The sequence below is a fragment of the Eschrichtius robustus genome, chromosome 4, assembly GCF_028021215.1.
Source record: "Eschrichtius robustus isolate mEscRob2 chromosome 4, mEscRob2.pri, whole genome shotgun sequence".
Classification (NCBI taxonomy): Eukaryota; Metazoa; Chordata; class Mammalia; order Artiodactyla; family Eschrichtiidae; genus Eschrichtius; species Eschrichtius robustus.
The window spans coordinates 14,305,054-14,328,022 of NC_090827.1; the positions used below are offsets into that span (position 1 = coordinate 14,305,054).

The following is a 22,969-nucleotide window of genomic DNA, read 5'->3' on the forward strand; positions in this document are numbered from 1 at the left end:
GGAGACGCAAGAGAGAAGAGAGATGGGGATATATGTATATGTATAGCTGATTCACTTTGTTATAAAGCAGAAACTAACACACTATTGTAAAGCAATTATACTCCAATAAACGTGTTAAAAAAAAAAAAAAATAAGGACTTAGCCAAATGATTCATTCTGTTGTCTCACTTTAGCTTAACTCTCATGAAGATTAAGTTGCTACTCTTAGTGACTAACACTAAACCCAGGTCAGGATATCTATTTGTCAGGCACGTTTTCTCTTTTAACTCATCTTTAATGACCCCTCTTGTAACCTGTAGGTGTATACCACTTCCTCTGTGTAGTTTTCCACAAAGTTTTCATAACTGAATTTAGTGGCTCCCTTTTTTGCATACCTTGTTTACACTCTGAGCAACATCTAGCCTTGTACTGGAGTATTATTCTACTTGTTTTACCTTCCCAATTGCAATATATGTTCTCGAGGATGGTTTTATCACTTTGTATTAACACAGTGCCTTATGTAGTACCTTATTGAGTACACAGTTGGTTACAAGTAAATATTCATTGAATGAATGAACCAGAAAAGTATTTCTTAGAATCTGGCTTGAGACTATGAAACTCCATGACTTGTTTATAACCTCATAAGAAATCAGAAAGAAATATGAAAGCCATTTCTTTGTCCTTTTATTCCAGGATAAGACAGGGAGCCCAGAATGGTATGTTCTCTCAGTTTCCTTAGTGTCTCACCCACTTCAGTCTTTCAGTAGGAGGCTATTTCTTAGCTCTCAGCAGGGAATTGCACACTTTATTAGGAACAGCCAAAATCAAGGTGGCTGGAGTGAGCTGGGCCTGATTCATACTGCTTATTATGTTTTGGTTTAGTATAGAATTGTATAAACTTAGCTCCAGAGTACACAGGCATGGCAGACAGAGGAAGACATTCATCTCCTTACTCTATATTGTTCAGTGTCAAAATGGCTTACTTGTCAAAGCCCTTAAGTACTACAGTGATGGATGTTTTATAAACATATAGCCATCTAGATGTCATAGACAGGATTTTGTCTTTCTTTTTGGAAAACAAAAATTCTCAGAAGTATGCTGGTCTTTCAAAGCCACTCTTCAGTGAGGATTTAATTAAAAGTTGTCTCCAACTTTATTTGTGACTCCCAGGAACAGGGCTATTTTAGAATTGCTATAGACTCTGTTTACACTGAGCTCACCGAGATGAAAACTTTGCCAAACTAATAAGCTCCCACAACCCCTAAGATGATCTCCTTCTTCTGGACAAGCTGAATCATTCTAAACAAGTCAAATCCTCACTTTGTTCTCTCTCTCAGCCTAAGTCATCTAAGCCTAAAAACCTATTAAGTACTCAAGAATATAAATTCCTGTATCCTCTCTATTTCTTGTTATTTTCCTGCCTTACCAGAAGTCAGCTGAATAAATAACTTCTATCTACCACAAGCATGAGAATATGGTAAAACTCTTATACTTGGGAGCACTCTGCTTAGTCATTTTAGAGGAGCCAGTGCACATGGGGCAGGCTTTCGTGAAATTAATGTGGAAGAGTAAAGAAGATGTGGTACATGTATACAATGGAATATTACTCGGCCATAAAAAGGAATGAAATTGGGTCATTTGCAGAGACATGGATGGACCTAGAGACTGTCATACAGAGTGAAATAAGTCAGAAAGAGAAAAAGAAATATCGTATATTAACACATATATGTGGAATCTAGAAAAATGGTACAGATGAAGCTATTTCCAGGCCAGGGATAGAGATGCAGACGTAGAGGACAGACATGTGGACACAGGGTGGTAAGGGGAGGGTGGGGACGAACTGGGAGATTAAAATTGACATAAATACACTACCATGTGTAAAATAAATAGCTAGTGGGAACCTGTTGCATAGCACAGGGAGCTCAGCTTAGTGCTCTGTGATGACCTAGATGGGTGGGATGGGGGGGGAGGGAGGGAGGTCCAAGAAGAAGGGGATATATGTATACATATAGCTGATTCACTTCGTTGTACAGCAGAAACTAACACAACATTGTAAAGCAATTATACTGCAATAAAAAAAATTAAAAATTTTTTTAAATTAAAATAAAATTTTAAAATGTAGAAGGGTAAGTGATAGACCTGAGTGACAGTGGAATATGCAGGCAGGGTTGTTCAGCAGAAAACTGCTGAAGAGGACTGGAGACCTAGCTTTGAGTGTTCAAGTCTCTTTCCTGCTTCTGAATAATAAGGTAAGTTTCTAAACCACTTTGTACCTTAGTTTTCCATCTTTGAAAATGTGATCCATTCCTTCTCCACAAGTATTTGTCCCACAGTTTGAATTAAGTTACTTTCAGTGTCTCTTCAACTATAAACTTCTATATCAACTACACAAATGAGGTATCTTATTAAACAAGGTCTAAGATAATGATAAAAATATATTCGCATAGATTACTCAATAAAAGAAACCCTAGACTGAAAGGCAGAACTGAAAGGAAACTCTTTTTCACCATTTTTCTCATTCTGTTTTTCTTGTCCCACCTTCCTTTCCCAGTGCAGCACACCATCCTGCCAGCCATCCTGGTGTGCTGACCTCCACCCTTCGCTAAACATCTCCTTGACCCCATTAGTTCTCTGATTCTCTTAGCTCCTCCACAAGCTCCTATCATCTGAATATAGTCAATTTATTTTTAATGGCTTTCTCCTCCACCCCTACACACACACACACACACACACACACACACGCATGCACATACTCACTACACACACCCCTACTACAGCCCCTATTTCTCCAACCCTGATCTTTTAGCATAAGGACAAGCTTGGAAATCACCACATGCCCCAGATCATGGCAAGTCTCCAAGAGGGCAAAGAACAAGATCTGCAGCCAGCTGGCTGGGCTGCTTTTTCAGATGACGATTGTCATTTTCTGAGAGGGATGCAGAACTCTCAACATTTGCTACTGAATGGAGGGTGGGGAGCACATTTAAAAAACAGTTCAGATATTTATAATGTGAGTGACTGTGAATAAGACCTGACTCTGAGCATTAGGACATGCCTTTTATATCTGCTTTTAGTTGACATTTCTCAAAAAAGATATATACCTAACTGGGAATAGAGGATAGTTTCTCTGGATGATCAAAAAAATCTTTTTCAGAGAAATCCAGAGACCTACTGTACTGCGAAGAAGGAAAATATCTTTTGTATTTGGGAAATTTTAACTTATCAATAGACGCTTGGTCCCCTGCTCTGTATTATGAAGCACGAGGATTTTTGTTTTAGTAAGAAAGGTTCATTAGAATCTTCACTGAAACAATGACCTTCCACCTTATTTTGACAGTAACATTTCACTGGGTCTTCACATAGGCTATTAAATTAGCCCTACTGTTATTTCTGACAAATTCTTCCTCTCTAGTTATTTCTTTCCACTATGAATAATTTGATAATATGATTAATGTTTTGAGCTCCTTCAAAGACCTTATAGGGAAAAAAATTACAAATTACTATTGATTCCTTATCTGAATCCACACTGTATTTTATTTGGGTCATTGTTTTATGTAGTAATTTTGTGTATTATTGTATCACAGCTTGTTAGTGGCCCAGCTGTGAGGTACTGATCAATGGTTCAGTTTCAGCCTTGGAGGGTATATTGTATAAAGTTTTTTCCATAAGTCAGCACTGGCCCTGACTCTAATTAACATTTTCAGTGTTGATTTGAAGTATGGAATAGGGAGTAAGCTTATTAAATATGCAGATTACTTTATAATGAGTAGGGGTGATTATTGACTAGAACCACACTGTAAGAATTCATTAAGGACCTTGACAAATTAAACAAGGTGATTAGAAGTGAGATGAAGTTTAATAGGGACAAATATGTGATAATTCACTCAGAGATGGAAAGAACAAACTCTGTGTGCGTGTGTGTGTGTGTGTGTGTGTGTGTGTGTATCTACAATAGTTTAAAATTGGGGGATGTAGGCAGTTTCAGAATGAATCATCTGTCAATTGTAAATTTGAAATGTAGCATTGGTGTTTATAAAGAAAATGACCAAAGTCACTTAGCAGTGGAAAAGTTGTTCAGGACTTTTAAACTACTGTGATCTATTTATAAGGTCCATAACTTATGCAAAAATTGCAATAGAAGAGAAAAAAGATGGCTTAGTTAATTACAAAGTAAAAAAGGGAGTAATAGATCCTGTGAGTAAAAGTAAAGGGATTTAGTGTTTAACTCAGCAAAGAGAAGGCTGAAGGAAGAAAATGAAAAAGAAATGTTTTATTACATAAAGAAATAGTGTTCTAGAGGTGGTGAGTAGCTATTGTCCATGTGACTGGGAACAAAATGAGAGGATTATTTGAAATAGGGGGGTTTTAGGTTAGGCATGAGTAAGGACTGCCTGGTGTTAAGTTTTCTGAGTCATAAAAATGTCTTAGGAAGAAAAATAAAGTTAGTTTTGGAGGCTGCCTTATGTACCTTAAGGAATGTAATCAAATTATGTGATACCTCCAGGAACTCTTTCAACTCTGATGTTATGATTGTATTAGGATTCCTTCTTAACATCACTTAGAAATTTGTTGATCCTCAGGGAAATTCATGGGGATTACTCAAGTCCTTCCTGTATTTTCAAGGATATAGGAACATGAAAATCTACTATTCTACTATTGAAGTATATTGGATTATTTGAGGATATTGTCCTAACAAATTTTACAATTAGCTGACAATCGATAGTAAATGTAATGAAATGCTGGCCATACAAATTTAGGATAATTCCATATTTGTTCATATTGTCCTGTGTAAATAAATATTGCATCTTCATGATATGTAAGAAAGAAACTGCACAGGAAAATTGCAGAGCAATTGAATTCACAGAATAGTCAGCCTTTTGCAATGGAGTTTTGCTTAATTAGTATATATATATATATGTGTGTGTGTGTGTGTGTGTGTGTGTGTGTGTGTATCATGAAAGACTACTTTATTTGACTAATAGGCCATTTAAAATAGAGAACAGGGTCATAAATGATAATTCTGTCAACAGGTGGAAAAATATAATGTCTGCCACATATCAGGATGCAGGACATGACGAAATTATTTCCTAGCTTATAATGTGGGTCAACAAGTCAGGCAAGACAATCAGATTTTCAGATGACTGTTTTCTTGCATTTATTTAGCATTGTCATTTTGGAGAGAGTTTAACCATCACCTTTATTAATTACTGCCTCACAGCAGCAAGAAGGACAGAGTGCTTCCTCCTTCCTCTGGGTTGTCTGAAATGACCTATCATATCCACAAGTCTGAATCGACTTCTAAAAAGTGTATGGGAACTGCAAGTCTCTCCAAGTGCAGGGGGATGTTCCCCCACCTAGTCCCTGACACCCATCTATCTCAAATGCATCTATTTTACATGAATTTCCAGTATTACCTGTGACCATCCTGTCTATACCACGTGGCAGATAGGGGCGCTCTTGACTACTCTTTGGGGGGAAATATTCCTAAATCTCTCAGGAAAGACTTGAAAGTCATCTCCTGGGATGTAATCCTCCATGCCTAGTAATCTACCATGTAGGGACAGTGTTTGGAAGGGAGCAATGCCCTCTTATGAGTACCTCTACCCACTTTTTCTAGACCAAGCACATTTGGAATTCTGATGGATATTTAAATAGTTTTTTTAAGGAAGTTCAGAGCACAGAGGCCTGAAGCCATCTTTTATCTAATTTACTCTGGTGAACTGCATAAGGTTGGGTGTGAGGGTATGTGAAGGATGTAGGACAGAAGCGGGGAGAGGGACAGAACAGAGGGGCTGGAGAAGGAGGCACCACTCAGGCCTTATTCGAGCATCCCACATGGAGCCCTTCTCATCCGCTGACCCTCCTCTGTAAATCCCCAGTCCTCTTTGGTCCTCATATGGTTCCTCTAATAAAACACCCTCTCCAAGCGGGGAGCCTCCCTTGGGAAACTCTCCCTGTCTCTGCAAGTAAAGGAATTCTAGCCCTCTGCCTTGCCTGATATTCTTCAAACTTGTCGGCCTCAGACTTCCAACTTCTGCTGTCTTGAAAAGGAAAAAAAATTCTGGCACCATGAGAGAAAGAAAAACACAAATACATCCTCTCCACTAGAGATAGCTGTGTCTGGGTTCCTCCTGAATTACCTTGCCCCATAAATTATACTTTTTTAGGCTATACAATCTCATCTTCTATGAGAGAATTGTAGTTCCTCCACTAGTGTGACTTTGACCTTAATCTTTTTAAAATAAGAAACCTAGCATTATTGGGCTAAAGAATATCCAACTCTTTCCTGAGCCTGCTTTCATTAAATAGCGTTAGCCCTCATGCACTTAAAATAGTTCTCACTGAGCTCTTCAGTGTGGACTGAACCATCTGCAAACCAGATTTTCTTCTGACATCAGGGAGTGTTAAGAGTCCTGCTTACAGTACCATCTACCCTTGATACCCTTATGTTTCATCAGACTTCCTTTCCAAACTTGTGTCTGAGGAGTTGGGAAAGCTTCACTAAGCAGGAGGAGCTACTAGGATTCAGAATGTGGTTTCTCAAAGGACAAGTGGCCATTAGCTACATTGCAGTAGGGAGACAGGAAGCCTTTCCATATGCTTATCTGTTCTCCTATAAGTAGAGCATTCATATTCTTGAGACTTCTTCCTCTTTATGTAAATACTCAACCCTTGAAAGAAAAAAATCCTAAAGTTCAGCTTTCTATAATAACACTCAGTATTACCAAAGGTGACTATTCTCTCTTTGTTCTGGTGCTTATCCCTTCTTTAGCTACTAAAACCGTGAATTCTTTTACATTTTTTTTAATCATTTCAGTTAGCAGAGTTAGTTGAGCAATTTTCTTCACCACTTCAGTTTGCTTCTGATATTTTAATCAGAAATCACTCATCAAACCAACCACTAAATTGTCATCTCTGTTTCCACACTGCTGAATAAGTATCCCTCTCAAGAATAGACATTCCACCTTGTACTGGATCCTATGTTTACCAGAATGTTGGACTATACCTCAGCTTTTCCAGATATTTTGTTTCAGTCCTATTTGTTTAATTTTTCTTTGTATTTGCCTTGCCTCTGAATTTATTTATGGCAAACTGTCTTGTTTGCAAACAATTCACTGGTGGTCCAATAAAGCTTTTGCAGCGGATTTTGATACAGGGAAAATTTCCAAAGCTCTCTTTCAAAAAGTTGTATTTTCTAAAAAAAAAAAAAAAAAAAAAAAAATTTTTTTTTTCCTACAAAATACTGCTGGCCATGATTAATCACCCACAGAATGGCTGGTAATATATAGTAAAAATCCCATTTTTATGCAACGCTAGTTTACTTGGAATGCTGGTTTTCCAAGATGAAAGCATCTTTCTAACAAAGAAGTACAGCCCAAACAAATGAACCTCATTGATTGCTATTTTTCAGACCCTGGGCTAGGTTCTGAGTTTCAAGATAAATAAAATATATAAATAAATAACATTAAAAAAAAAATCGTGAGCATCAGTAACATGCGTTCTAATGAGGTAAACAAAGAAGTAAAATTTCGAACCACAATGCTAAGATGTGAACATATTTTAAGTATTAGAAGAGCACAGGAGAAGCAGCTGAGTTTGATCTGGAAGGGAAAAAATTCACCAGGGAAGATCAGGAACGATCTTAAGCTGAGAAAACACCTGCCAAGCAAGGAATGATGAAATGGTCTGTTTGCCGTATAATGTGAATACGAATGAAGCAAAAGGTTGTTTTTGAAAATGAAAAAAAAAGTTTTTAGGCCAAATTTTTGAAGGATCTTGAATGCTACAGAGTTTGAACCATTTTCTAAGGGCGGTGAGGTATAAGGAAGTATTTAAATAAGTGAGGGATGGGATCGGATTTGAATATCAGAAAGAGCACGTTAGCTGTGGTATGGAGGATGGATTAGAGATAGGTGGGAGTAGAGATAGGGGAAAAGCTTAGAAATAATTTCCTAGGTAGAAATGATGAGGGTATTGGCAATGGAAAGGCAAAGGTAGCGACAGATTCCCAAGATTTAGGGGGTAAAAATGTACAAAACTTGATGAGAGGTTAGATGGGGTGTGGGAGTTAAAGGCCACAGGTGAAGAAGAGCTTTAGCTGAGATGAATCTATTGGTGGGAAAAATCAAAAGATGGCAATTCTAGAAATCATAATAGAGGACAAAGTAACAGCAATAATAGTAATAAATTAATAACTGCAACTATCAGTAATTGAGCACTTAAAGAGTAAGTTCTAGGCTAGGTGTCTTGTTTCAAAATCTACTTCAAACTTCCAGATACCTTATCATAAAATGATTGTTTCCCCTATTTAACGGGGAAAGGAATTGCAATTTGGAGAATTTTAATTTTTCCAAGGATTGAAACTCAAATCTTTACATCTTCAAAACCCATGTTTTTAGAAACAAAGAGGTTGCCCAGTGCACAGCTGTCGTCAGCACAGCTCAGTGGCAGGCCTGCCTTACCTGACCACCTCAATACATTCTCCAATCCTTTTTTCTGCTTCTTGGGTCTCTATAACACTAATGTTCACTCTGCTGGCCCTCTATTATGGCATGTAGTTGTTCTTTAAGTGTTAACTTTTGGAGTACTTTTTGTGCTTGGAAAACCTGCCTCTGTGCCCTGCCCACGACAGCTCTCAGCCACTGCAACCAATGAACTGCGGTGGGCACCAGGCAGGCTCTTTATGTGGTTGCTAATGGGCTCTTGGAGTTACAACAAAATGTGTCCTTTAGCAAATGCTGAAATTAGCATCCAGAGGAGGAAACTGGGGAGAGAGTGTGGGAGAAAAATCCTGAACTGAGTTGGAGGGCACTTTTAATGTGCCCCTGCTTGTTTGTTTCCCTTTCATGGTCAGCCCCTTTGCCTGAAGCATCTAGCACCTATCCTGTCAACCACGTTCCATTTTTCTCCCCCTGAAGAAAAATCCTTCTGATGTGATAACTTGAGTCGACGTGTTTCAATCCATTAAAAATGGGATTAGACGTAAAATTCCCCAAAGCTAAAGCTGGCAGCTCACTCTTGTCATTTGTTGGTGAGCATTCCATACAACCAGACTCAAATATGAAAGAAAGAAAGAGAGAGAAAAAAAAGGGAGAGAGAAAGAGAGGGAGGAAGGAAGGAAGGAAGGAAGGAAGGAAGGAAGGAAGGAAGGAAGGAAGGAAGGAAGAAAGGAAGGAAGGAAGAAAGGAAGGAAGGCAGAGAGAGAGAGAAACAGAGAAAGGGAGAGTAGATGGAAAAGAAAGGCCTATGAGAGTTATTTTACAGTTTATGTAGGTAAGAGCTATTCTCTTATTAAAGGAAAATAGGTAAAAATATGGGTGAAAGTTCACTGCAGAGGGTATAGGCATTAGATTTTTAACTAGTTGACAGCTTTAGAAATGTAAGTAGCAACACATTCATTATAAGATAATTTCATTAGCAAAGTCATATAAATGTCCCAAAAAATTTGCTATGAAGAAAGTTACCATTTAGTGTCATAGAATCATACATTCTTTTACTTGGAAAGGAGATGAGACATTAATTCAACTCCGATTCATGAATCTCCTTGTTAACAGTATAAGGAGTCATCCTGCCACACACACACACACACACACACACGCAAACACACACACATACACACACACACACACACACAAAATCCATTAAAAATCATTAAAAGGACATTATAAGGTGATGAATTATTATAATAATAATCTGTGTATAAAAACGATAGCTTGATTGATACTGATATGACAGGATCACTAATCACTGTTTGAGGAGGACCCTGGTACCCTCTCCATTTATAGATGAGGAAAGTAAGGTTAAGAGCTACCTAACATTACACAGCTCACAAGTAACAGACCTGCTTGACTTTAAAAGCTAACCTACCCAATATCAAAGCTATTGCTATCAGATATAGCTAATATCAGACTATCACATGTATCAAAATTAATTTTCAATGCTTGAAGGGCTTTAAGTGTTTATTCTTCTCATGGAAAGTGTTTGTAATCAGCCTAGATCCACCCAAATTCCTAAAATTTACTTCCACAGAAGTGTCCTAAATTACAGTTTCTCAATATATGTAATGTCCAAGCAAATAATTAAATACCACTTACCTATCAGACAGTATTGTTTAGTATCCATGGGTTGCTAGTCGTATAGGACACCAGTACAAGAAATAAAAGAATCTCAGTAAGATGTTGAGAAAATAAGACTGATTAGAGTGGAAAAGCATTTGTTTTCTTTTAGCATTCACCACGTGTAGCTGTGGACACTCATTTTTACTGTGTGCATGAGTCCGGGGGTGGGGTTGGAAGAGGAGGGCTCGGATGTAATAGATTCACAGAATGATCATTTGCTGAATTTTATGTGAGTGTATGTAGGTTTTGTGTGGTTAGGTAGAAAGATAGACTATATTAGTATGAGTATATTCACAGCTAACTCTTTTTCTAGAATGCTCTAGATTTTCCCATTTCTTCTGTGGCCTGGGTAAACATTGCCACTTGTTAAAAAAGAAATGTCAATATTTGCCAAGGTAAATTAATGTATGTATTAGGGGCTTGTTGATTATTTTATAATTGTTTTGCATTTAAACCAATGATTGGCATGTCTAAGTAATATCCACTCAGATGTTGACCTTAAGATATAATGTTCTTGAGGATTACCACTTGTGAAATAACCTACTTGATTTCTTTTAGGGCCTCATAATATAGGCCATAGCATTTCTTCAGATCTAAAATATTATGAGCGTGAAAATAACAAAATTACTACTTATAATAGGTACTCCCTTTCTCTGTTGGGCTCCTAAAACAGCTTTCTTTTGTCCATAATAAGCTATTTGTGCTCACTTCATTTTGCTTTATTTTATTTTTGTCACCTTTGGTGGGCTATCTTGGTGTACTATAAAGGAACGACACTGAATCAGACAAGCTATAATTTTTATTTCAAGCAGATCTCATGGCAAATTTATAAGCTGAACTTGATATCAGAAATGAAGCTAGAGGGAACATACCTTTGCTCTAAGTTACAAAATGCTCTGCTATTCTGAATTTGAATTACGTTGAAAATAAACTGTCTTTTTCTGACATCAAGAACTTCACACAGGCAACATTTTAAGATACTGCTTTAAAATTTTTGTGTGTACAAAACAGTTTTGCCAGCTAAAAACCTGTTTGTGTTATAATTCTACATTCAAGTTCAAAGCTAATATTTAAGGTGATACTATGGCATGGAAACTTGGTTATATTAAAGATCCCAACACATGATTTCAATTTTCTTTTCACGGAAAGCTAAGAAGGAGTATTAATTTATTTAGCAGTATTTTACTAGTATGACTATTTGAGCAAACCGGTTATATACTTAGATATAGGCATAAGCATTTTTCACCCCTACACTATGATCTCACCAAGTGGAAAGCTTCTGAAAGTTATAATCAAGATTGATTGCCAGAACTACTAGGCAGCAAGGAGCCAATCCTATCCTGGGAGGGTTTCTGATGAATCGTAACATGACCTTCTCTAGCCATACACCTTTAGGTTCTAGAAAGTGCAAGCTCTGTACATCTACCTAACCTTGCCCTTGTATTTACAGATATTGAGTGAATGAGGCATGCTATCATAACCTGTATTGATAAGTTTCATTTCTTCCCCCCTGTGTAACCAGTTTAGATCATTGCTAAACAGTGGGAAATATGTTAAAATGTTAATGTTTTGAATATAGTTTTACTCCTACTACTGGAAACGTTAGTAAATAAGAAGTAAATTGTTCATTTGAAACAAAATTCTTATTGCTATACTATTACCAAGATAATTATGGTATGCTCCTACCAAATGCCCTGTCACTCTGGTATTAGGTTGCACCCTAGCTACCTGTAGCTCACTTTTATTCCTGCTTCTGCCCTCATTATTTTTTAACTTATTTATTTATTTTTGTTTATTTATTTATTTTTGGCTACGTTGGGTCTTTGTTGCTGCACGTGGGCTTTCTCTAGTTGCGGTGAGCGGGGGCTACTCTTCATTGCGGTGCGCAGGCTTCTCGTTGCGGTGGCTTCTCTTGTTGCGGAGCACGGGCTCTAGGCGCGCCGGCTTCAGCAGTTGTGGCTCGCGGGCTCTAGAGCAAAGGCTCAGTAGGTGTGGTGCAGGGGCTTAGTTGCTCCGCGGCATGTGGGATCTTCTAGGACCAGGGATCGAACCCATGTCCCCTGCATTGGCAGGTGGATTCTTAACCACTGCCCGACCAGGGAAGCCCCCCTCACTATTTATTTACGCTTTTGCTTTAGCTTTTACAAATGGTAGAATTAGCTCAATAGTTGTAGGATATTCCAGAAAATTCTTCCCTTCAAATAGCAATTTTTAAATGCATCATTTTATGCAGCAGAAGTGTAGAGCAAAAAGGAATTACCATGATCTCACTCTTTTCCATAGAGTACATGATACACACCGACAACATAAAACTCAATAAAATGCAGATTAAATTTTGCTGAAAGTTATCTTTAGAAATTGTCGCAAATATTCCTCTAACAAACACGACCCATAATGTATTTTTTGCCACACAGTTTTGCACATGATGGAAACGGTGACCTGCAAGAGTATTCCCAATACTCTTGCCCAATGTTAGTGTTAGTTGCAAAGACCCCCAGGAAATCATTAGCAAACGCCATCTAGAGACAGACCAAAAGGTCAGAGGTAAACGTAACATGACATTCATGGCCCGTGATTGTGGAGGGCTGTGGGTATTTGTTCTTGTTCAATATATACTATAGTGCTTCAAGGCATCTGCTCCCATTCTCAGAGGTTAGTGAGTTTGAAGCGTGCCAGCATCTAATTTTGAACAGTACTCCAAAGACACATATTTGTTCTTAAATGTCAGTCATTAGGGTTGGACACCTACACAAATTCAATGAGTTCCAGTGAAGTGGTAATTGGTTCTCCAAGTTAGAAAATATAGAGTGGCTCAGAAACTCAAATATAAGGAAATCGACCATCAATTTAGAGACGAATAACCTGGGACAAGTAGATACAATCTGTAACTCAAAGATTGATTTGGAAATCCTGGAACATTATTCTGTAAAAGAGAAAGCTGAAAATATATTCAGCTATCCAAAAGCATGAAATTTATTCTATTTGAATACAAATAGAAATCTCTCTCTCTCTCTCTCTCTGTCTCACACACACACACACACACACACACACTCACACACAGCCACTTAAAGCAAATCTAGCAAAATAAATACAGAGAAGAGTCAACATCTTGCAGTAGAAATAATATGGTTTTGGGAGCTGGTCAGATCTACATTTGAATTCTATCTCTATCCCTCACTGTGCCACACTGAGCTGGTCCTTTATTCCCTCTACTTAAGTTTTCTTACCTGTAAAATGGGTGAAATTGTTCTGAGCATGAGGCATTGCTGTAAGGATACTGTGTGCCAACTGCCTAGCATGTATGTAGTAGACACTCAGTAAGTAATGACTATTACAAATACTAATTTTTAAGTATACATCTACTTAAACATGTTGTTTATACAAAACGTAATTATTTTATAAAAATATTTAAGCCTTGCCACCTAAAAGAACATAGGCTTAAGGCTTGTAACGTATTGACATTTTTAAAAAACTAAATGATTATATGACTGTCTAGCAGTGTAATTTAATTCGTCTTTGATGGAATTGCTAGATTTTTTTTCACAGTGAAAACAAAAATAGCATTGCCCTATCACTAGAAATTTCCACCTTTCCTTCAGTAATGATTTTTGTCTTCTCATGATCTATGTAAGTGCCATACACTCTTAAAGCAATTCTCCTTATATATTACATCTTAATGTTAAGAAACAACAAAATAAGAAAAGCAATTTGGCATTTGTATTTACATATATTACTTTTTGCTTCTTTTAACTTTATTTCCGCTTGAAAATATTCAGTACTCTTTCTTGTGTCTCTCTGCTCTCCCAATAATCAAGGTCTCTCCAGGACCTTTCCAAGCAAACAGATATCCCTTATGGCACAGTCCTGGACTCGGCGGTGTATGAACATGTTCGCATGAAGGGAATGAATCCTTTTGAGAGGGACAGCATGTATTCCCAAATGTGGCGGATGATCAACCGAAGCAATGGATCAGAGAATAACGTTCTGGAGTCCCAAGCAGGCATTCAAAAGGTACTGGCCATAGTTCTTCATTCATAGTCTACCGTTCTGTCCCCCATATTGGAACTGCTAAACTGAGTTTGGTTTACTTCCTTTTTTAAATTTTAACTTTGACATAGAGTTCTCAGTTAAATTATACCTTTTATTGATTTAAGAAGATTTTGAGGTAACTCGCTGTACCAGTAGAGAGAATTGACAGATTTCTGTGGTGTGTCTAAAGGATCCTTTTCCAATGGGATTCCAAAGCTAGAAAACATGAGCTGGTATTTTGTTCAGAACAGGGTCAGGGACATATACACATGAAGACTTGAAAAGATTTTGACAAATCCCATTCCAAATATCATTCAGGTTATCCAGTTTTTTCAAATGATTCAGGGTATTTTCTACACTGCATTTGTTTTTCGATGAAAAGTTTATGTTATGATTATGTGAAGCTCTCTGTGAGTAAAAGTTAATCTTCTCCACAAATAAGGTTTCTACAAAAGTCTGTTTCTGTTTCCAAAAGTGAAAATCTTTATTTGTATCTTATTTTTATAAAACCATCACTTAGAAGTTATTTTTTTAAAAAAACAAAAAAACTTAGAAAGCAGTCCTTTGTGTAAAAAACATGAAGCTAGTTTTTATTCTGGGCCGTGGTTTATAAACATCTACACAGAAGTAATTCTTTCTTCCTCAGGCCCCATCAGCCTCCATGAGAGAACTGAATGATTTTTGCTTAAAATTTTCCCAGTGGCTATTAGAGTGAAAAATCATAAGGGTTGACATTCAATACGTAATTATGGGATGACTGAATGAATGAATGAATGAATGTCTAATAACAGCATCAATGATGGTATATACTTTTTTTCTGTAACCTTTCACAGCCGAATAATTTGGACTCCAAGTCTGAGTTCCCTGTTCAAAAGGCAAACTCAATAATACCATGTTGGAGAATGTTTTGATGACTATAGAAGTTATTCTGCCACAGGATCTAGCACTATTCTGTGCCTTTTCATATGTTTTCCTTTATCTGCTATTGCTATTGCGATGGTTCCTAGCATCACCCTGGTAATTTTTTCCGTCACTACACTGATATCATTATTTAAAAACTGATAATGGTGACATAAACCTCTTTGCAAGTACTAATGATGCTTTTAAATAAGAGAATGTCCTTGAAATGTTAGCAATGGCCTCTAACTCCTTCATCCTCATTATATTAATTCCAGTTTCCCAGGGCCCAGGTATTGATCCTCTTGTCTTTGTCCAGAGGCCCATTGGCTTTTAGAAATTAAACACAGTACCCTCCAATTACTGGGGGCACGGAGTGGGGGGCAGGTGAGATTGGGCAGGTGAATGGACCTATACTATATGTTGTCTGGGGGAGAAGGGAGGATAGATTTTAGGATTTACTAGGTACTCATTGTATGTGAATGAATTTAAGCCTCAGAATAATGGTTTTGGGAAGAGTTATTTTCCTTCATATTGTCTACTGTTAAAAACAATTTTGCTTTCTTGCGTATAAGTATAAATTGAAGTTCACAATTTGTATTTGTATCCATTTTAGATCCAAAGCTCCTCACACTTTACAACTTTTTTCTATACCATAACATTCCAGAGAAAATTCATTTTCTTTTCTCCAGACATACAGATTCAGAATAAAAATAACTTTTAAACATACATATTCACCAATTCATTATTTATTCATTCATTCATCCAATATTTGCTAAGTAACAATTATGTACCAGGCACTGAGGTAGGAACTGAAGGTAAACTCAACCACAGAGGAATGACCACTGGATTCATGAAATACAGGGTCTGGTGGGAGAGAGAGAAAAGGAAACCAAAATACCTGATCAAACAAAATGACTTAAATTGTGACAAATGCTGTCAAAAAGACAAATAGGGTGCTATTGTAGAAATTAAGAAGGAAATCTATTTGAGAAACAGTGATCAGGTAAGTTCCCAGAGGACATAAGATATTATCTATGATCTGCCTGATGAAGAGCTGATCGTGTAGAAGAGAGGGTGACAAAGCATCCAGGCAATGCTTAGTATAAGCTAAGGTCTGAAGGTCCATTCAAGAAACCAATTTAAAATCAACATGAACTGGAGACTATTGAATGAGAAAATGTGGAATGAGGTTAGTATGCAGGGGGTAGATCAAGTAGGACCTTGCCCATTATTAAGAACTCGGATTTTATTTGAATGGCAAAAAATGTTACTGAAATAGGGAAATGTCATGATTCATTTTTATCTGTCAAGATCACCGTAACTGATATATGGGAATTGGGTAAGAGTATGCAAAGAATAGAAATAGTGAGACCATAAGAAACTTGTAACTTTCTGAAGTAGCCAGTCAAGTAAATAAGACCTCATTTTATTTTTTATTCCCAAGTTCTTACCCACACACACACACACACACACACACACACACACACACACACACACACCATTACCCTTCGTTCTTTGTATTAATACAAACAGGTTATACTTCCTACATCCTGGTATTTTCAATATAATATAGAAATCATATAGGACATCACTTGCTACATAGAAGCTTTAAGCAGTCATGTATGTAAGATATACATATATATCTTCTAAGGTCTTCAGTGTTCTTTAAGAAAACCTCTTAACTTTTAAGTACGTACATACAGTTTCCTACATTTTCTGGTTTTTTTTTTTTTAATTTAAGTTATTTGACCATATGGAATTTAATTTGACACATGTGTAAATGTAAAAATAAACTGTAAATATTCACACTGAGAAAATTCCTGAGATTCTATGAAATAAAAGTGTTCTAGACTCAGCTATTGACAATCTTGCAGCATATGCTGAGAAATTTAGTTACTCTTTAGGCTTTCATGTTTCTTTTTATTTAAATATGTAGCCATTCCATCGCCTTTCAGCTTGGGCTAGTGTTTCTTATCTTGCAGCATATGCTGAGAAATTTAGTTACTCTTTAGGCTTTCATGTTTCTTTTTATTTAAATATGTAGCCATTCCATCGCCTTTCAGCTTGGGCTAGTGTTTCTTATGCTGTTTTTAAATGTCATACATTAAAAAAAAAAAAAGCTATTATGAAGAGTAGAAAGAACTCTGGTTTTAGAAAAAACTATCTGGTTTTCTTTCTTGGTTCTTCCAGTTCTCAGCTGTATAACGTTGGGCAAATCACTTGGTTTCTCTAAGACTCACTCTACTCAGCTGTAAAATTATCACAGTGTGAGAATTAAAAGCCTGGGCTTTGTAGGCATACAACCTAGGTGTATATCCAGTTCATTTTTTTAAGTAAAATGTGTAAATGTGACTAGTTACTTAAAATCTCTGAGGCTCAGAATTTTTATCATCATATTGAGAATTTCTACCTCTTACGGTTTTTGTCATTATTAAATATATATATGTAAAAGCATCAATAAATAGTTCGATTAGAATAATAAACTCTTAAGATGATCCTGAAGTTTACATGAAAGAATGTATGTGTGAGTGATTTGTTATTACAAAGCATTATTATTTGGTATTTCCTAAGGTTAACCTAAAGTTATGACATAATAAAAAAGATAATGCAATAGAAGTAAGAGAAGTAGAGAAGCAATTTCTATTCCCTAATAGTCTGCTGATAAAGAGGGCTTATGATTTTAAAACTGCAAATCAAGTCCCCAAGTGTTTATTACACCCCATATACTCAGTTTTCAGATTTACTAGAGGAGTAGTGAAGAATGTTTTTATTAATTTATAATGGAAAATATCAAAGTGAAATTTGATTGTATATATTTCTTTCAACCAATATCAGAGACAGCTGAACACTGATTAGACAGAGACTAGGTAGTTATAATAAAATGTATTTTGGTTCAGTTTTCAAGGTCTTAGCCAGCTTTTATTAAAACACAAAACCAACCAACCAACAAACAATAGCCTCTCACCTGCTAAAGCTCACTGGAGTTCATGAGATTGAGAACTACAAGACATGAAATGTGGCTGATGGACTCTTCCTCAAGTAACCGGTCTTGCACACACATCTCACACAGCAGCTTCCTGTTCTCTGTCACTGATTTCTAATTTGTGCAGGCAGAAAAGACCTCAGAGGTCTTCTAGGTCAATATTCCACAAAAGACCAAACTTCTACCTTTGACAGGAATTCATACATATAGTAACTCCCTTCCAGCAAAGACTGCATCACTGTGAAAACAATCCTCCCAATCTAGGTAAAACTTTGAATAGATCCCATTAATGCCTCAGGTTGTGCTTGTTTCTAATTGTGCTACCAGTCTCAGTAAGTTTCTCTTACTTGAAGGTAGATCCTGGTCGCTTCTAACATCTTTGCTCTGCTCATACCAAAGAAACCTGTATAAATGAGGATTAGGTAAATGAGTTCTGATCTGCTCTTCTTGGGAGACATTTCGCCTGTACCACACTAGCCTAATTAAACCAGAAGAAATGTTTCTGCCTTCCTCTTCCTAGGACGTTTTGCATAAGCAGGAAAAAATGTGATTTGAAAAATATAACAGAGTTCTTTAATGAATTCATTCAACAATTATTTATTGATCAAAACACCCAGTGTTTTGATCACTGGAGTGAACATAAATGAAAAACAAAAATGCCTCATGGAGTTTACATTCTAGTGGAGGGGGCAGACAATAAACAAGATAAATATGCTGTATTTCAGCCGTGAGAAGAGTTAAGGAGAAAAACAGAGTTGGAGAGAAAAGAAGAGGGACATGGAAACGGAGATGGTCTGCCTTGTTAGATCAGGTGGCCAGGGAAATCTTCATTAAGAAGCTTTGGTCTGCCTGCCAATGCAGGGGATACGGGTTCGAGGCCTGGTCTGGGAAGATCCCACATGCCGCGGAGCAGCTGGGCCCGTGAGCCACAACTACTGAGCCTGCGCGTCTGGAGCCTGTGCTCCGCAACAAGAGAGGCCGCGATGGTGAGAGGCCCGCGCACCGTGATGAAGAGTGGCCCCCGCTTGCCGCAACTAGAGAAGGCCCTCACACATAAACGAAGACCCAACACAGCCATAAAAAATAAATAAATAAAATAAAATAAAAAAATTTAAAAAAAAAAAAAAAAAAAGAAGCTTTGGAGAGGGAGAGGTGTATATCTGGGTGAAGTGTTTGCAAGCAGAGGGTCAGCTAGTGCAAAGGCCCTGAGGTGGGAACATGCCTGGATGGTCTAAGACTATGAAGGGGGCTAGGGTAGCTCTAGAAGTAAAGGGGACTATCAGGAGTGCAGCAATGTCAGAGGGGTAGAGGGCCAGAGGGCAGGGAGGAAACACAGCATATACGGTCTCGTTACTCGCAGCTAGTCCTGTGAACCAGCGGCTTCAGCATCGCCTGAGAGCTTGTTCAAAATGCAGACTCTTAGGCCCCACCTGCGCCCTTCTGGATGGGAATCTCCTTCTAACGAGATTCCCGGGTGATTCATATGCATGCTAAAGCCTGAGAAGTGCTCGTACAGGGCCATAGAGGGCATTCCAAGCGGGCTTTTACTCTGTGTGAGATATGAAACTCAGGAGTGTTTTGAACAGAGAGTACGTAACATGATCTAACTCATACTTTGGCAAATCATATGGCTGCTGTATTGAGAAAGACTGGAGGTGACAGTGCGGAAGCTGGAAACCAGTTAGGAGGCCACGATGGTGACTCGGCAACACTCCGAAACTACAGCAATGGAAAACCATCCCTGTTAAAACCCAAATACATCTTGGAAGACTATGATTTTAAGTAGCTATTAGCATTAGCACATTAATGGAATTTGGTCTGTCAGGTTATTTTAGGAGAGACTGGAACACAAGACAGGTAATTTTTAAGAATCGATAGAGAAACTTCTACATCGCAGGTAAGCATCTGACCAGGAATAAAGGATCTCTGTGTAGCGCTGAAATAGAAAACTCCCTGATTAATAAGAGGGCAGTGTCCATTTCCTGATAGCCTGTTATGTCTCAGGGGGTGAATGACAAATTATTCTAAAACCTCAGCGATAAAGACTACTAGGGAAGAGAAGAAAGTCAGTATTGGTAGGATAATTCCTGTCCTAGCCAAAGGATCCCAGTGATAACTACATGATACTTCAGACTATATATTTCAAAGGGGATATAAACTCTGATGGATGCTATGGCAACAGGAAGTGGGTAGCAGTGCTGGCAGCAGCCATATTCAATCAGAAAGATAACATCAATCTGTAAGGTTGTCTGCTTAAGTCCCAGAGCACTATGGGGGAAGGGGACTTGACAAGGTACAGGTGGGGCGTCAAGGCTCCAGCCAAGCCACTGGGCTTCAGGGCCCAGTTTTAATCTTAGCTGGAAAACTGGAGGGTTGAAATGAAAGCCAAAACAAAAGACTGATCATATCACATGGGCCAATATTAAGGATTTTAGAGGACTGGAGCAGAAAGAAAAATTCCAGACACTCTTCAATGGTGGAGTAAGCCTACCCAATTTATTCATCTCTGGCTGAAAAACTGGGTGGATTGAACCTGTTGTTTTACTTACTCATTCAACACATATTCACTGAGCACCTATTATTTACCAGGAAGTGTTCTAGGCACTGGGAGGCACACCAAAATAAGCAAAGTCCCTGCCCAAATGGAGATTGTACTGTAGTGGAGAGAAAACAATAGACAAGCACATAAATGTGTGCTATAAAGAAAAACTGGAAGACTGAGCATGAAAGGGAGCAGAGGCAAGAAGAGGGGTGTTGCCGTCACAGAGTGGGTGGTCTCAGAAGCCATCTCTGAGAAAGTGAAAGGGGACAGTTTATGAGCCATGAAGATAGTGGGGACAAAAGGAGGATGGGAAGTACATTAGGCAGAAGGAACATTGCAAAATTCCCAAGGCAGGAGCTAGTTTGACATGATGGAGAGGAATGTCAAAAAGACCCATGTGGCTGGAGCAGGGTGCAAGGGGGTGGGAGGAAAAGGGGGTGGTAGGGCAGAGAAGTAAGAGGTAAGGTCGGAGTGGGAGTTAGGCAGGATGGAGTCTGTTAAAAATGTGGATGCTTGGATCCCACTAAAATTGCAATCGTATCTTTTTTTAAATTTTTATTTTATATTGCAGTAGAGTTGATTAACAATGTTGTGTTAGTTTCAGGTGTACAGCAAAGTGACTCAGTTATACATATACATGTATCTATTCTTTTTCAAATTCTTTTCCCGATTAGGTTGTTAAAGAATATTTGAGCAGAGTTCCCTGTGCTATACAGTAGGCCCTTGTTGGTTTTCTATTTTAAATACAGCCGTGTGTACATGTCAATCCCAAACTCCCAGTCTATTCCTACCCCCCACCCTTCCCTCCTGGTAACCATGAATTCGTTCTCTAAGTCTGTGAGTCTGTTTCTGTTTTGAAAGTAAGTTCATTTGTATATATTTTTTAGATTCCACATATAAGCTAGATCATATGATACTTGTCTTTCCCTGTCTGACTTAGTTCACTTCGTATGATAATCTCCAAGTCCATCCGTGTTGCTGCAAATGGCAATATTTCATTCTTTTTAATGGCTAAGTAATATTCCATTGTATATATGTACCACATCTTCTTTATCCATTCATCTGTCGAATTGGTACAGCCACTATGGAGAACAGTATGGAGGTTCCTTAAGAAACTAAAAATACAGCTACCATATGATCCAGCAATCCCACTCCTGGGCATATATCCAGTGAAAAACATGGTTTGAAAGGATACATACACCCCAATAATGTTCATTGCAGTGCTGTTTACAATAGCCAAGACACGGAAACAACCTAAATGTCCAAACAATTGTATCTTTTTTTAAGCCATAATTGACATATAACATTATCTTAGATTCAGGTGTACAACATAATGATTCAGTATTTGTATATATTGCAAAATGATCACCACAGTAAGTCTACTTCATATCGATCAACATAGTTACATATTTGGTTTTTTTTTTTTTAGTTTATTTTATTTTATTTATTTATTTATTTGTTTATGGCTGCGTTGGGTCTTCATTTCTACATGAGGGCTTTCTCTAGTTGCGGCAAGCGGGGGCCACTCTTCATCGCGGTGCGCAGGCCTCTCACTATTGCGGCCTCTCTTGTTGCGGAGCACAGGCTCCAGACGCGCAGGCTCAGCAATTGTGGCTCACGGGCCCAGTTGCTCCACGGCATGTGGGATCTTCCCAGACCAGGGCTCGAACCTGTGTCCCCTGCACTGGCAGGCAGATTCTCAACCACTGCGCCACCAGGGAAGCCCACATATTTGGTTTTTTTGTGATGAGAATTTTTAAGGTTTATTCTCTCAGCAACTTTCAAATATGCAATACAGTATTATTAACTATGGTCACCATGCTGTATATTACATCCCCATGACTTACTTATTTTATAACTGGAAGTTTGTACCTTTTGACCCTTTTTACCCATTGTAATCTTAATTGGGGAATGAAAGGCATATGAATATCTTAAATCATTTCAGGCGATACTTTTTTTTAACATATTTATTGGAGTATAATTGCTTTACAATGGTGTGTTAGTTTCTGCTGTACAACAAAGTGATTCAGCTATACGTATACATATATCCCCATATCCCCTCCCTCTCGCATCTCCCTCCCACCCTCCCTATCCCACCCCTCTAGGTGGTCACAAAGCACCGAGCTGATCTCCCTGTGCTATGTGGCTACTTCCCACTAGCTATCTATTTTACATTTGGTAGTGTATATATGTCCTTGCCACTCTCTCACTTCGTCCCAGCTTACCCTTCCCCCTCCCCATGTCCTCAAGTCCATTCTCTATGTCTGCATCTTTATTCCTGTCCTGCCCCTAAGTTCTTCAGAACCACTTTTTTTTTTTTTTTTTTTTTTAGATTCCATGTATGTGTGTTAGCATACGGTATTTGCTTTTCTCTTTCTGACTTGCTTCACTCTGTATGACAGACTCTAGGTCCATCCA

General features: G+C 38.0%; 1 protein-coding gene across 2 annotated transcripts in view; it reads left to right on the plus strand.

Annotated features, from left to right (window-relative positions):
• GRID2 (glutamate ionotropic receptor delta type subunit 2) overlaps nucleotides 1-22,969 on the plus strand; it is a 1,411,147-nt gene that overhangs the window by 1,174,467 nt on the left and 213,711 nt on the right. For both annotated transcript variants that reach the window (XM_068542054.1, XM_068542055.1), the window contains one exon: nucleotides 13,913-14,108. In XM_068542054.1, the coding sequence (XP_068398155.1) occupies nucleotides 13,913-14,108 (196 nt within the window). The remainder of the gene's footprint in view (nucleotides 1-13,912; nucleotides 14,109-22,969) is intronic.